We start from the raw sequence: 15,954 nt of genomic DNA on the forward strand, positions 1-15,954 counted from the left end.
CCCAAACCAGTTATTTAGGAGTTGTCAGTGGTTCATAAGATCATTTAGAAAGTGAAAGTAAATGATTAATAAACTATTTAAATGTACATTTATGCATCTTATTATTTAGACATATAGTATTAGTTATTTAGTGTGTTAATAAATGCTTTATTAACACATTCCTAGTGTCAAAACTACCTCAGTACTAACTTTAAAACATTAGAGAACAGCAGTGCAGAAGATCACTGAACCTTTAAATCTCATTTATAAAAGCTTTTACAAAGCATAAATAGTCCTCACTTTAGATGAGCTCACAAAAATAGTTAACCGACCACTTCTAAATGTTTTATAATTGCCTGAATTAATAATGAATTGCAGTAGGAATATGTGTTAATAAAGCATTTATTAACACACTAAATAACTATTACTATATGTCTAAATAATAAGATGTATAAATGAATGTTTAAATAGTTTATTAATCATTTACTTACACTTCCTAAATGATCTTATGAACCACTGACAACTCCTAAATAACTGGTTTGTAAATAATGTAATACTTAATTTAGAAATGATAAATTGATTATTAATAAAGAATGAAAATACAATTATTAAACACATTATAGATATGCTTATAAATCAATAATAAAGCATTTATAGCTGTATTTATAAACTGCTTACTAATGTCTTTTAATGCTTTATAAGTGATGAATTAACTCTTTACTAATGCTTAACTAATGCTTCATAGCGTGCAGTTATTATAAAGTGTTACCAGGTACATGTCTAGATTTTTCTGCTCACTTATGCAAGTTTATTTTAAACAGCCACTTTTATAATCTTGTGAAATTTACTTAAAGATTTTATTTTAATAATTTGAATTATATCAATAAATAATTTATTTTAAAAATAATTTTAATTGTAAAAATAATAATTGTAACTCGAGCATTTAGAAAACTAGTCCTGTACCAATAGTGATATAGTGTCATAGTTCAATTTCAAATGAGTGTGAAGTTATCTTTTGCAGTGTGTTTTTATATTTAAATTATCAAGCTAATAATGTAATACTATGTTGTCAGTGGCCTACAAATAAACTGGCCTGATTAGCTGCTTCATGTGTGTTTGATTAGAGTTGGCAATAAACAATAAAGTGTGTCTGCAATAAAAGGGTTACATAACTGATCAAGGGTGTAAAACTCTCTCTCTCTCACTCTCTCTCACACACATACACACACAGACTGGTGTGAGGTGTGAGGAGGAGGGAGGGGGTAGGGGGTTTGGACAAAGAGAGAGAGTCTACGTCTATGTGTGTGTGTGTGTGTGTGTGTGTGTGTGTGTGTGTGAAAAATCCACATTCAAACCAAAATATCTGACTTCCTGTTGGTCGGAGCTATTGACTGTAAATTAGAAAGTTGTCCAGCTTAATGAGAACAATATGTGTACCGTTTGGTGACTGTAGGTTAAACTAACTCCCCCACTTTTATCAAAAGGTGGCGCTGTAGAGCCCCTACTTCCCGCCCGTTTCTAAGGCTTTGCCCATGTCTACTGGATGACAGTATTGATGTGTGTGTCGAGTTGTTAAGAGCCTCAAAAATGCCCAAGAATATTATTAAAGTTTGACATGTTGCCATGGCAACAATATTTTATATATCACAAACACATTAAAAGGGCTACATCTGCCATGTTTTGACATTATTGTGATGAAGTTTGAAGCAAATCGGGTAAAAATAAGAGGGTGATTTAAAAGCATTTTAAAAGTGACACACTTCCTGCTGCCAGTTGGTGGCACTATAACTTTGACTCACAATAGTCACATCCAGGGCTTGACATTAACTTTTTTGCTCACCAGCCACTGTGGCTAGTGGTTTTCCAAAGTTACTAGCCACTCAGCATTTTGACTGGCCACAATTTTGATGTTGGTAAATTACATTTTATATGATTAAAGTTGACTTTGTTATGCTTAAATTACTTTATTTTGAGTCATTTTACTTGATTTAGAAGATTTAAAACCCTTTCAAACTTTTAAATGCAGATTGACCACCCAAATCAAGACTACATTGTATATCAGCTGGTATGTACAGGTGGGCAAGAGGTAGACAATATGAGCATGGGCTAATATGAGAAATTGTATAAGTTATTTGTGTTAGGCTATATAAAAGAACAAAGAAGCAAATTACAAAAACAATAGTACATTAAAAATAATCTTTTTTCAGATACAGTAGGTTTATTTAACATATAGCCTACATTTATTTAACATCTTTTGTGATTAACATTAATGACAGACAGGTAGGCCTATTTAATTGGGCTGCTGAATGCATGGACGTAACTGACGCATATCCAGTTATTACCCACCTGTTTACGTCCACTTAAGCCATAACCGACTGTATTCACGCGAGATACTCCACACGATGGACATTTAGACATCTGTGTGCACGTGTATTTTACTATTCAGGCGCGAGGAGAACTGATCGTGCTCGCGACAGAGATAGAGCGCACGCGTGAGAGCGCTTTTGTTGTGTGTCATTCAGCGCAATTCCGCCTATCCCTCCTTCACTAACTGCACGTAAATAACGAATTGTGTGATTAGATGGTAGTTTTGTGCTACGACGATCTTCGCCGATCATTTGGCTGTAAACTGAAATTATATTCAACCCGCCAAAGTGGCTAGTGGGAGTGGCTGTCTTACCCGCCACAGCTGAAATCTACCCGCATTTGGCGGGTTGGCGGGTGTTAATGTCAAGCCCTGGTCACATCCATGTGATCGTACTACTACAACCAACATACTCGTGAAGTTTCATAAAGATCAATGTATGCAGAAGTTATAACACACTCCCTGTTTCCCTTTTTCTCACCATAAATTCGTTGCCTCGCCACAGCCAAACCGTTCGAGATATCAAAAATCCGCTGGCAAGTTTGGTGGTGATCGGATTAATTGCCTAGGAGGAGTATATAAAATTCCAGAGCATGCATTTTTCAAACGACCCATAATAGCCGACTTCCTGTTGAGGTGACTTAGAGTACGAAAGTTGTTTGGCCCGATGAGGTCTATATGTGTACCGAGTTTTATATTTCTGTGTGCAAGTGTGTTTGATATATAGACCACGTTTTCGGACCCCATTCAAGGGGGCGCTGTCGAGCCCCCTACCACGCCTGGGCACCACCTTCTGCCCAACCCTGATGGCCGCGGATTCTGACCCGTGTGCAAATTTTCAAGAGTTTTTGAGCACGTTAAGGGCCCCAAAAACCCCAAAAAACTTAGAAAAAAAATAATATAATAATAATCCTAAAGAAAACAATAGGGCCTTCAGCCTTTGTCTTTGGTCCTAATTAAGTGTTAATGGATATTAACTATAACTATAAAGTTAAAGTACCAAGGTCATTCATTTTCCAGCACTGCCTTAACCCTCTTGAGCATGGAGTTCACCAGAGCTTCACAGGTTGCCACTGGAGTCCTCTTCCACTCCTCCATGATGACATCACGGAGCTGGTGGATGTTAGAGACCTTGTGCTCCTCCACCTTCCATTTGAGGATGCCCCACAGATGCTCAATAGTGTTTAGATCTGGAGACATGCGTGGGCAGTCCATCACCTTTACCCTCAGCTTCTTTAGCAAGGCAGTGGTTGTCTTGGAGGTGTGTTTGGGGTCGTTATCATATTGGAATACTGTCCTGCAGCCCAGTCTCCGAAGGGAGGGGATCATGCTCTGCTCATTCATGGTTCCCTCAATGAACTGTAGCTCCCCAGTGCCGGCACCACTCATGCAGCCCTAGACCATGACACTCCCACCACCATGCTTGACTGTAGGCAAGACACACTTGTCTTTGTACTACTCACCTGGTTGCCGTCACACACGCTTGAAACCATCTGATAAGTTTATCTTGGTCTCATCAGACCACAGGACATGGTTCCAGTAATCCATGCCCTTAGTCTGTTTGTCTTCAGCAAACTTTTTGCGGGCTTTCTTGTGCAACATCTTTAGAAGAGGCTTCCTTCTGAGACAACAGCCATGCAGACCAATTTGATGCAGTGTGCGGCGTATGGTCTGAGGACTGACAGGCTGACCCCCCACCCCTTCAACCTCTGCAGCAATGCTGGCAGCACTCATACGTCTATTTCCCAAACACAACCTCTGGATCATCAGAGAGTTCTTTGCCATGAGGTACCATGTTGAACTTCCAGTGACCAGTATGAGAGAGTGAGAGCGATAACACCAAATTTAAACACACCTGCTCTCCATTCACACCTGAGATACACATTCACACTGATGTAACACTAACGAGTCACATGGCACCGGGGAGAGAAAATGGCTAATTGGGCCAAATTTTCACTTAGGGGTTTTCTCACTTTTGTGGCCAGCGGTTTAGACATTAATGGCTGTGTGTTGAGTTATTTTGAGGGGACAGCAAATTTACACTGTTATACAAGCTGTACACTCACTACTTTACATTGTAGCAAAGTGCCATTTCTTCAGTGTTGTCACATGAAAAGATATAATTAAATATTTACAAAAATGTGAGGGGTGTACTCACTAATAAACATGCACAATATTGCTATGGTGGGCATTTCAAAATACTTTGAATAATTATTTATTACAAATTATTTAAATTTTTATAATACATTTTAAGAATACTTTCCATATTAACCGTATAAAATGCGCAACACTGCTGTATGCTGTATCAGGGACATACACTCAGATGTAAACAAGTCCAACGGACATGAAAGTACATGGTGGAACGAGCGAAGGAGATGCGCTGAATGAATGTGCACGTTCACTCTCTGACAGCAGAGGTCGCTGATGGAACAGCAGAAATGCAGCGGTTACACCAAAAACCCGTAAACAAAGCAGCTGTGCTACTGAACAGTATTTAAAATGCTTCAAACAGCCATTCAGTTTTTTTGTAGTTGCAGTGTTGTTCATCACAGCACCAAATACTTAATACTTAAAGACTTAATAGAATATTTATTTTCAAACTTAAAAATTTTAAAATAAATGTTTGTTTAAAAATAAATAGCCCATTAATGTTAATTAATGAGACCTTATTGTAAAGTGTCACCTTTTGTACTTTATAATTTTACTTTATTTGTATTTATTTTTTTGTGTATTACGTTATAGTATTTAAATGTTGAGAGTTGTTGTTTGTTTTAAGAAAAAGAGTTAAACTTAAACCTGTTATACTGACAACACTTTTTTTGCAACTTATTTCAATATCGTGATAATACCGTTTACCATGATAAAAGTTTCAGCAATTATCGCAACATGAAAATTTGATACCGTCACATGCCTCCTTCACAAATTAGCACTCAGAACAGACCTGCAATCATGGGGAATTGTATCATGGAAGTTAAGCTCAACACAGCTTTTTTTGGCCATTTGGGTATTACCTGATTTGCATAATTACTTTGGTTAATTACTCTGGTTCTAAAACAACACAGACAGCATGTGCAATTTAAATACGACATCAGTGGTTGCAATTCATTAGTAAATTTCCCTTATGTGATTGCTCATATCTTTTCTCTTTCAGAGAGCTTCCAGCCTGGCAGTTCACTCTTCCGTGAGCACTATCCGCATGCTAGTCCATCGCTTAATGAAGGACAAGAGGGAGGAGAAAGAGAGAAAAGACCCAACATCAGCAAAACACATTTTCAGACCAATGATATCAGGCTTTTTTCCTCTTGTTCTGCTACCAAAAACAGCCTTTCTCATTTAAATAATTCTAAAAACACAACACAGAACAAGGGTACACTGAAACATGCCAAAAAGCCTCTCAGGAAGAAGAACCCCAAAGGTCAAGAGGTCACAGGAAGTGAGGTGAAGAGGAGGGGACCAGGTCGACCAAGGAAAAACCCTGCACCGTGTTTTTTTCCAACTCAACTGGCCACACCTTTGCATCATGAAGTGACAGAATGTCCTGCAAAACGGAACAAAGGTGAAAGAGATGATTACACAGTGCTCAATGCGATTGAGACCATGGCTCAACATGAGAAAAGGCAAAGAAGGAAAAAAAGAGATGAAGCTAGAAGCAACGAAGGTCAGGTAGATGAAGGAAAAGATGTAACTCTGAGCCAAGAGCCCTCACAGTCGCACGTTGACACATCCTCACCTTCCCAGGACCCATCAGTGTCAGTAAACAGCCAATCAGAGAAGAGGTCTGCTGTGCCACATGAAAAGAAATACGAGTGGGCGGGGCTTTACTCAAATGTGTACAAAAGCGAGAAGTGAGTGAGCTCTCATGTATTTATAAACAAGTCTTAAGAATATTTGTTTAAATGCAGCCATAATTTACAGAGCTCTCTACAAAGAGCTTGACAAATTGTCTGTCTGTTTGTTTACTCTGCACAGCCCCATGAGTCTGTCCTCTCCAGTACACACAGACTGCCTTGAGTACGATCCTGAAGAACATGAGCACGGCCTGCTTCCTGCACCTATACACGTAGGTGAGTTTGTATATGTGTGTAAGTTTAATGGGGTCATTTGGAGGTCACTATGAAAGTTGAACTGAAAGTTAGAAATGATCTCTCCCAGTCCATAATGAGCTTAATTTGTACTGAATAAAAAGGATCTAGATCTCTTGGTTCAGGCACACAAGTGTTGAAATGCCACTGGATGGGCCACTCGCAGGCTGATTATGATGGGATATCAATAATTTGCTCATGAATAATAATTAAAGGTATACTATGTAACTTTTGGCCCTCTAGCGGTTAAAAAACCAAACAGCATGGCATGCAAGACCATTGTTTTGGTTGTGCTTCAGCTCTGCGTGACTTTGCGGATAATATGGTTCGCAGCACCTGTGTTTAGAAAAAGATCTCAACTGACTAGCTGAAGATGTTACTGTAGCTATACCCATTAATAGACACGGTACTCCCTTGAAAATAAATTCCAGTATAGCGCTATAGCTCCATGTCAACTTCTCTCACTCGTTGTAACAACTAACCTATGCCACTCCCACACCATATATCCGTCAAAGTAGCCAGAGCAACTTTTCTCTATTTACAGATATGAGGAGACATGCAAGGTTGAGTGGTATGTTTACAATTATAAAAGGCTTGCCATAGTGAATCAGTGTAAGACAAAATATGTTTTGGAAGTAGTTTTGATTGTTTTGACTTATTATTTAAATTGTTAATTTTGAACAAAAAAAGTTACATAATGTACCTATAAGTTGAGCTGATATTTCTAGCCAACTTTCTATTTACGTTACCTAGTTATTATTATTTTTGGGCCAAGCCTTTGTCATAGTAGGATTAATAAATTAAGGGCCCATGCATGTACTTTTGAGTTGAAAGTTGTTGTTTTTTGTGTGTAATGTAAACAATTTAAAAACAAATTATTATTAAAATTACAAACATATTTTTCAAAATATTAAAATTTACATTATTGTCATCAAAGATTCCAAAAAAATGTACCATTGTTTTGTTTACATTCATAACGTGTGTGTTTGCATGTGCGCGTGTGTGTGTAACAGGAAAGTATCTGAGGTTGAAACGGATTGACTTTCAGTTGCCCTATGACATATATCAACTCTGTGCACACAAAAAGGTATTTTTTTTTATTAATTTGAAAAACATATGATCTGTCAGTCTTTGTTGGCCCTTATGTCATTGCAAACCCATATGTCTTTATTCTGGAACAGAAAAGGAGGGAATTTTGTCCAACATCTGTTTCTGATAATTAAACCTTAATTAAGATTAAATCAACAAAAGCTTCGACAAAAGTCACAATTGGTAACAAGACACATGAGAACCAATGATGTTATGGATCATTAGTTCTTAAGGGTTTCGAATGACATTAGGATGAGTAAATTATGAAAATTAAAATTTTTGAGTCAACTATCCTTTTAAATATTGCCTTTTTATTACTGTCATACTATAATTGAGATGCAATCTCTGTTTCAATACAGCGTCCTAAAAAATCAAAGACCCCACGAAAGACAGCCCCATCCGGTGAGTAGGCATAGATGTCATAATTATGAGATAAAAGGTCAAAATTATGATATCAAAATTCAAAATTATGAGACAAGAAGTCATTATGACAAGTAAAAATTATGACAAAATAACATTGACAAAACAAATTACTGCATAAAAAGATAAAAATCTACAGAAGAGGATTAGGGCCAAGCAATAATAAAAAAATAAAACCATCTCGAGATTAAAGTTGTTAAATTTCAAGAAAAAACTCGTTAAATTTCGAGAAAAAAGTCGAGATAAAATGTTGAGAATAAACTCGTTAAATTACGAGAAAAAACTCGTTAAATTTCGAGAAAAAAGTCGAGATAAAATGTTGAGAATATATTCGTTAAATTACGAGAAAAAACGAGTTAAAAAATTTCGAGAAAAAACTCGTTAAATTTCGAGAAAAAAGTCGAGATAAAATGTTGAGAATATACTCGTTAAATTACGAGAAAAAACTCGTTAAATTTCGAGAAAAAAGTCGAGATAAAATGTTGAGAATATACTCGTTAAATTACGAGAAAAAACGAGTTAAAAAATTTCGAGAAAAAACTCGTTAAATTACGAGAAAATAGTCCTTAAATTATGAGAACAAATTCGTTAAATTATGAGAAAAATGTTAAATTATGAGAACAAATTCGTTAAATTATGAGAAAAAAGTCGTTAAATTATGAGAACAAATTCGTTAAATTATGAGAAAAATGTTGTTAAATTATGAGAACAAATTCGTTAAATTATGAGAAAAATGCAGTTAAATTTCGATAAAAAAGTCGAGATAAAATGTTGAGAATAACTCGTTAAATTACGAGAAAAAACTTGTTAAAACATTTCGAGAAAAAAGAGAAAATATTGAGGATAAACTCGTTAAATTACGAGAAAAAAGTCAATAAATTACGAGAAAAAAGTTGTTAAATTATGAGAACAAATTCGTTAAATTATGAGAAAAAAGTTGTTAAATTATGAGAACAAATTCGTTAAATTATGAGAAAAATTGTGTTAAATTTCAAGAAAAAAGTCGAGATAAAATGTTGAAAATAAACTTGTTAAATTACGAGAAAAAACGAGTTAAAAAATTTCGAGAAAAAACTCGTTAAATTTCGAGAAAAAAGTCGAGATAAAATGTTGAGAATATACTCGTTAAATTACGAGAAAAAACTAGTTAAAAATTTCGAGAAAAAAAAAGAGAAAATGTTGAGGATAAACTCGTTAAATTACGAGAAAATAGTCGTTAAATTATGAGAACAAATTCGTTAAATTATGAGAAAAATGTTAAATTATGAGAACAAATTTGTTAAATTATGAGAAAAAAGTCGTTAAATTATGAGAACAAATTCGTTAAATTATGAGAAAAATGTTGTTAAATTATGAGAACAAATTCGTTAAATTATGAGAAAAATGCCATTAAATTTCGAGAAAAAAGTCAAGATAAAATGTTGAGAATAAACTCGTTAAATTACGAGAAAAAACTCGTTAAAAAATTTTGAGAAAAAAGAGAAAATGTTGAGGATAAACTCGTTAAATTACGAGAAAAAAAGTCATTAAATTACGAGAAAAAAGTTGTTAAATTATGAGAACAAATTCGTTAAATTATGAGAAAAAAGTTGTTAAATTATGAGAACAAATTCGTTAAATTATGAGAACAATTTTGTTAAATTTCAAGAAAAAAGTCGAGATAAAATGTTGAGAATAAACTCGTTAAATTACGAGAAAAAACTAGTTTAAAAAATTTCGAGAAAAAAAAAGAGAAAATGTTGAGGATAAACTCGTTAAATTACGAGAAAATAGTCGTTAAATTATGAGAACAAATTCGTTAAATTATGAGAAAAATTTTAAATTATGAGAACAAATTCGTTAAATTATGAGAAAAAAGTCGTTAAATTATGAGAACAAATTCGTTAAATTATGAGAAAAATGTTAAATTATGAGAACAAATTCGTTAAATTATGAGAAAAATGCCGTTAAATTTCGAGAAAAAAGTCGAGATAAAATGTTGAGAATAAACTCGTTAAATTACGAGAAAAAACTCGTTAAAAAATTTCGAGAAAAAAGAGAAAATGTTGAGGATAAACTCGTTAAATTACGAGAAAAAAGTCATTAAATTACGAGAAAAAAGTTGTTAAATTATGAGAACAAATTCGTTAAATTACGAGAAAAAAGTTGTTAAATTATGAGAACAAATTCGTTAAATTATGAGAAAAATGTTGTTAAATTATGAGAACAAATTCGTTAAATTATGAGAAAAAAGTTGTTAAATTATGAGAACAAATTCGTTAAATTATGAGAAAAATGTTGTTAAATTTCAAGAAAAAAGTCGAGATAAAATGTTGAGAATAAACTCATTAAATTATGACTTTTTTCTCGAAATTTAACGACATTTTTCTCATAATTTAACGAATTTGTTCTCGTAATTTAACAACTTTTTTCTCGTAATTTAATGACTTTATTCTCAACATTTTATCTTGACTTTTTTCTCGAAATTTAATGTGTTTTTTCTCGAAATTTAACAACTTTAACAACGTTTTATTTTTTTATTATTGCTTGGCCCTAATCCTCTTCCGTAAAAATCTGACAGTTATAATGACAAAAACTCAAAATCAAGTGTTTTTATCCCATAATTATAACTTTTTATCTCATAATTTTCAACCTTTTGTCATAACATATTTTATGTCAGAATTTTCACTTGTCAGAATTCAAAATCTTATTATGTAATTTATATAATTGTTTTTGTCATAATGTCAACTTTTTGTGAAATTATAACAAAAATTATTTTGTTCTTTTTTTAGTCATAATTTCAATATTTTACAGAGTCATAATTATGACTCTGTTGCCTTTTTTTTATAATTATGACTTAGTATCTTATAATATCTACTTTTTATGTCATAATTATGATTTACCAATGATTAAGATATGTGATGGAAATGGGCTTCCATAGTTCTGAACCACTGCAAACACAAACAACCAATCAATACAAACTGTGAAACTCTTGAACCGCCACTTGGCCAATCAAATTTGAAGACTTGCACTGACTACTGTGTAATATTTTATTTAAAAAATTGTTTTTTTGAAATGAAGTCTGTAGAATCACTGAATATTGTGTAAACATTTTCTTCTTTGTCTCTTTGAGATGGGTCTGTTGATGTAATGTCTCACACTCAGACCGAAGACAGTTTCTGTAAACCTCATAAACACAGTGTGACTCGTGACTGCGTTTCTGACAGCCTTAATAGGCAAGTAAACACACACATACACAAGCACATTCACAGGCAAATCATCTATTGTTGAATTTAAAGTGGAGCAAATTTCTTGTACACCAGGTTTGTCTAAACCTTTTTTCCTTTCTCATAGAAATGTCAGCTGTAGACCAACTACAGAGGAGGTTGAAGAAGAAATCAGTGAAACAGACACTGATAATAAGCTTCCCAATCAATCCGACCCTTTCGAACAGCAGGTATATTCACATACGGCTTCACTCCTCCATTACTCCTGTTCCATTACAACATGCCTGAATGTGACTTCATCATTGTGAAATAGTTTAAAGCGCATGGTCAGTTTGGTCACATTGCGAATGACTTTATTTGCAGGAGAAAGGCAATGATGCTGAAACTGTCCCCTCCCCTCTCCTGATGATGCCCTTGTCTTTTGAGGAGAGGCAAGAACACAGTGATAACAACAGTGATAACAAATAACAAGATTTCTACCCATTGCTCACATTCCTTCCTTATGTTTTATGGATCGATTTATGCTCTCCTCTTACTTGCACACTCACATTTCTCATTGTCTTGTACTTCTTACGTTTGCTCATACATCTGTGATTGCTCTTATTCCCCTGATAGGAGTTTTGTCTTGGAGCATGGCATTTTTCTGGTGAGAAACTATGAAAAAATGAGAGACAGACAGGCATTGCTCCTGAGGGAGGAGGTGACAGAGCGAGAGAAAGAAAACAAAGAAGATGGAGGGAGCAGCCAAAGTCAGAAAGGGGATCTGGAAGACACCAGCACTAAGTCAGGTCCAGCAGTGTGTGTATAGCTGTAAAATATGTGTGCGTGTGTGTCTGCGTGTTGTTCTCGGCTCTCGAAAAGATATATATATATCCTAAAAATAAAAATTCTGTCATCATTTATTTACATTTTATGACCATTTTCCATCCTCTTTGACTCTTATCTTAATCATGCAGGCTGCTGTGCCTTTAAGACTATGTCCTCTTCGCATGTAAAATGGCATGCAGGGCTTTTATGTGCTTTTACTCACAAGCTGCAGGTTTGCTGTCAAGTCCAACATAGCTCCGTCTTGTGAAAAAGAAGTGTGCTTAATTGTATCGAACGTACACTTGTAGTGTACTCCGTATTTTAAAGTATATGTTTAAAAAACTGTATTTGCTGATAATATGATAGCAAAGAAATAACAAGTGTCAGCATCACTAAACAATACATGCTGAAATTTCACACAAACTGTTGTCAGGTTTCAGAGACTATCTAGTAGAAAAAAGTATCTATTCAGATTTTTCCTTAGCATGGGCCAAGTTTCTGAATAGATAAAACTTGGCGCTGGATGGGCGTCATGAGTTTTCAAATGTATTTGATTTGTGTTTGAATGTATCTGAGTGCCATTTCAGTGTAATTTCAAAAACTGTTTCTTTTTTGTGTGAAGTTTTAAGTTCTGAATGTAGTATGAAATTGGTCCCTCATGATATGACTCTAATATTATACGTTCTAAGTGTGCAGCTGAAGTCGATTGGTTTGCCAGCAAACCTCACCTTTACATAAGCGTATGTACTGGTGCTACAAAGGACACTTACATTAAGTGGGACACTCTGTTTCTAGCGCTTTTTTGTTTTTTGACCTAAGGCAGTTTCTTGATGAAGAACATGGCATCAGCTATTCCTCCTCCTCTCTTCTCCTCTCCCTCCTTCATGCTCAGCGGGCCGTAGCTCTGGACCAGCTCCCAAAACCACCTCAATTCTATTTCCACTCAGCATTAGTCAAAAGGGCAGAAGAGGACATGTGGTTAACGGCTAGCGCAGCTGGCACGTAGAGGCTACCGTGTCCCGTTGAGTTCATGGAAAAAGTGTATTTAAGTGCATTCCGATTATTGCACTTAAAATAAAGATGACAGACTGTGAGGGACTTCAGATTGCAGTCCATTACTGAATGTGCATTGAATAGTCTGTGAGTTTATGGCTGCACGTTTTTTCAAGTGTGCTGTGTATCATGCATGTGTAATAATAAGACTATATTCTGTATGTGTAAGAGGATGTGTGTTCTGCACATTACAGACCGGCGCCTGACTCGTTCGAGTCCACGGCCTGAAAACAGACTCAGCGGCGAGGGAGATGAGGAGGGGAGAAGTGTACAGAGCAGAAACCTCACGCAAACACTCCAGGGGATCTATGACGTCATTGTCAGTCACAAGGGTACGACTGTTGATTTTATTAATAGAGACTTGTCGCAAAATGCTGAGAGAGAGGCTCGGTGTGAAGACCAGCACAGCTGATCACTCTTTCTGTCATTTGTGTTTGTTAGGGTCATCTGGACAAACCCTCGCCGCTCCTCTGCTGAACCTGTGCTCCCGAAAGAGGTTTGTGCGGATGTGTGTGTGCTTTTCCACTCGCCTGGTGTTGTTTGCTCAGCGACTCTCCTGCTGTTCTCTTCACAGTCTCCAGATGATTAGAGATTCAGGGAACCTGAGAGCTGAAACCTCTTCCCATTGGCAGCTACAGTAGATTGCAGAATGCTCTTTTTAAGCGGTCATGATAGTTATTAGGGATGTCAATTGTCAGGAATTTCTATCATTTAAATAGATTAATTCATATTAATGCTGCAAAAATGTAATTAATATATTTAAAGGTGCCATCGAATTGAAAATTGAATTTACCTCGGCATAGTTGAATAACAAGAGTTCAGTACATGGAAATGACATACAGTGATTCTCAAACACCATTGTTTCCTACTTCTTGTATAAATCTCATTTGTTTAAAAGACCTCCGAAAAACAGGCGAATCTCAACATTACACCAACTGTTACGTAACAGTCGGGGTGTACGCCCCCAATATTTGCATATATATTTGCCAGCCCATGATCGAGCATTACACAAGGGCAGCCAGTATTAACGTCTGGATGTGCACAGCTGAATCATCAGACTAGGTAAGCAACCAAGAACAATAGTGAAAAATGGCAGATAGAGTGATAATAACTGACATGATCCATGATAACATGATATTTTTAGTGATATTTGTAAATTGTCTTTCTAATGTTGCTAATGTACTGTTAAATGTGGTTAAAGTTACCATAGTTTCTTACTGTATTCACGGAGACAAGAGCAGTCGCTATTTTCATTTTTAAACACTTGCAGTCTGTATAATTCATAAACACAACTTCATTCTTTATAAATCACTCCAACAGTGTAGCATTAGCCGTTAGCCACGGAGCACTATCAAACTCATTCAGAATCAAATGTAAACATCCAAATAAACATTGTACTTACGTGATTAGACATGCTGCATGACGAACACTTTGTAAAGATCCATTTTGAGGGTTATATTAGCTGTGTGAACTTTGTACATGCACTGTTTAAGGCAAGCGCGAGCTCCGTGGGTGGGAAGCGTGAGCATTTAAAGGGGCCGCAGCCTGAATCGGCGCATATTTAATGATGCCCCAAAATTGGCAGTTAAAAAAATTAATTAAAAAAAATCTATGGGGTATTTTGAGCTGAAACTTCACAGACACAATCAGGGGACACCTTAGACTTATATTACATCTTTTAAAAAGACGTTCTACGGCACCTTTAAAGAATTCAAATATTTTTCTACATTAATACATTTCCAGTCTAATGTATTTGTGTTAAGCAAGTTAAAGTGACCCATTGGGCTTTTTCAGATATCAGCTTTCTTGTAGTGTGTAATATAGCTGTTAGTGAATGTAAAAAGTCACTCACAAAGGTCAAAGTGCACAACAAATGGAGTTATTAGTAGATATACTTCTTTCAAGTAATCATAAAATATTTCTGACAGCACTTTCATAATAATTTGTTACATTTATATAGCGCTTTTCTTGGTACTCAAAGCACTTTTACATATGGAAGGGGAATCTCCTCAACCACCACCAATGTGCAGCATCCACCTGGATGATGCGACGGCAGCCATATTGCGGCAGAACGCCTACCACAGACATGCTGATTGGTGGAGAGGAGACAGAGTGATGAAGCCAATCAGTATATGGGGGATGATTAGGAGGCCATGGTGAACAAAGGCCAATGAAAAAATTTGGCCAGGATGCCGGGGTTTTATCCCCCTACTTTTCTCAAAGGACATCCTGGGATTTTTAATGACCACTGAGAGTCAGGATCTCGGTTTAACGTCTCATCCGAAGGATTTTGAAGTCAAAATATAACATGGGAGGAGGTTGTCTGGTTTTATTAAACAGCATTTATTTGAAATAGAAATCTTTTGTAACATTAAATGTCTTTACTGTCACTACTTTTGATGAATTGTAATGCTTCCTTGCTGAATAAAATAAAATCTTACAGACTCCAAACTTTTGAATGGTACAGTGTGTAAAATTTGGAGGTAGGGGATGTACTCACTCTACAGAGCATTTTATTGGACAGCGATTTGTATAGTACAAGATAAGTCACCAACATTTGAGTTGGTACACTAGAATATAGATGGACTCAAAGCTACAAGATAAGAACTAAAATCACAAAACTCCAATTTTGATTTCATGGGATCTTTATATTTGTTGGGGGGGGGGAAAATCATTTAATTTGTGTGTTTTCTCTTCCAGATCAGGCTCGGCTCCCGTTGATCTTAGTATGTTGCAGAGGCAGCTCCTCTCAGGCCACTATGAGAGTCTGGACACCTTTCATTCGGACATGCTGAAGGTGTTCCACTGCGCTGAGGTCAGTTTCACACAGTATTGAAGGACTCACACTGTTTGATGTTGGTCTGCACCTGTCATGGGTTTGACTTCTCAGCTGTCTAGGTCATACCTCATACTGACCATCAAACAAAATTCAGAATAGGATAGATTTTCTATT

At 35.8% G+C, this 15,954-nt stretch overlaps 1 protein-coding gene across 5 annotated transcripts in view; it reads left to right on the forward strand.

Moving 5' to 3' along the window:
- LOC125244159 (histone-lysine N-methyltransferase ASH1L-like) overlaps positions 1-15,954 on the forward strand; it is a 35,097-nt gene that overhangs the window by 16,245 nt on the left and 2,898 nt on the right. For 2 of the 5 annotated variants that reach the window (XM_048154175.1, XM_048154176.1), the window contains exons 4-14: positions 5,496-6,189; positions 6,314-6,408; positions 7,440-7,513; positions 7,875-7,917; positions 11,048-11,150; positions 11,269-11,371; positions 11,505-11,572; positions 11,757-11,929; positions 13,196-13,333; positions 13,443-13,497; positions 15,702-15,816. In XM_048154175.1, coding sequence (XP_048010132.1) covers positions 5,496-6,189; positions 6,314-6,408; positions 7,440-7,513; positions 7,875-7,917; positions 11,048-11,150; positions 11,269-11,371; positions 11,505-11,572; positions 11,757-11,929; positions 13,196-13,333; positions 13,443-13,497; positions 15,702-15,816 — 1,661 coding nt within the window. Of the gene's footprint in view, positions 1-5,495; positions 6,190-6,313; positions 6,409-7,439; positions 7,514-7,874; positions 7,918-11,047; positions 11,151-11,268; positions 11,372-11,504; positions 11,573-11,756; positions 13,089-13,195; positions 13,335-13,442; positions 13,498-15,701; positions 15,817-15,954 lie in introns of those variants that run through there. The other 3 variants (XM_048154177.1, XM_048154178.1, XM_048154179.1) reach the window with 3 other exon arrangements.

Source organism: Megalobrama amblycephala, linkage group LG13 (assembly GCF_018812025.1).
Source record: "Megalobrama amblycephala isolate DHTTF-2021 linkage group LG13, ASM1881202v1, whole genome shotgun sequence".
In the NCBI taxonomy this organism is placed as follows: Eukaryota; Metazoa; Chordata; class Actinopteri; order Cypriniformes; family Xenocyprididae; genus Megalobrama; species Megalobrama amblycephala.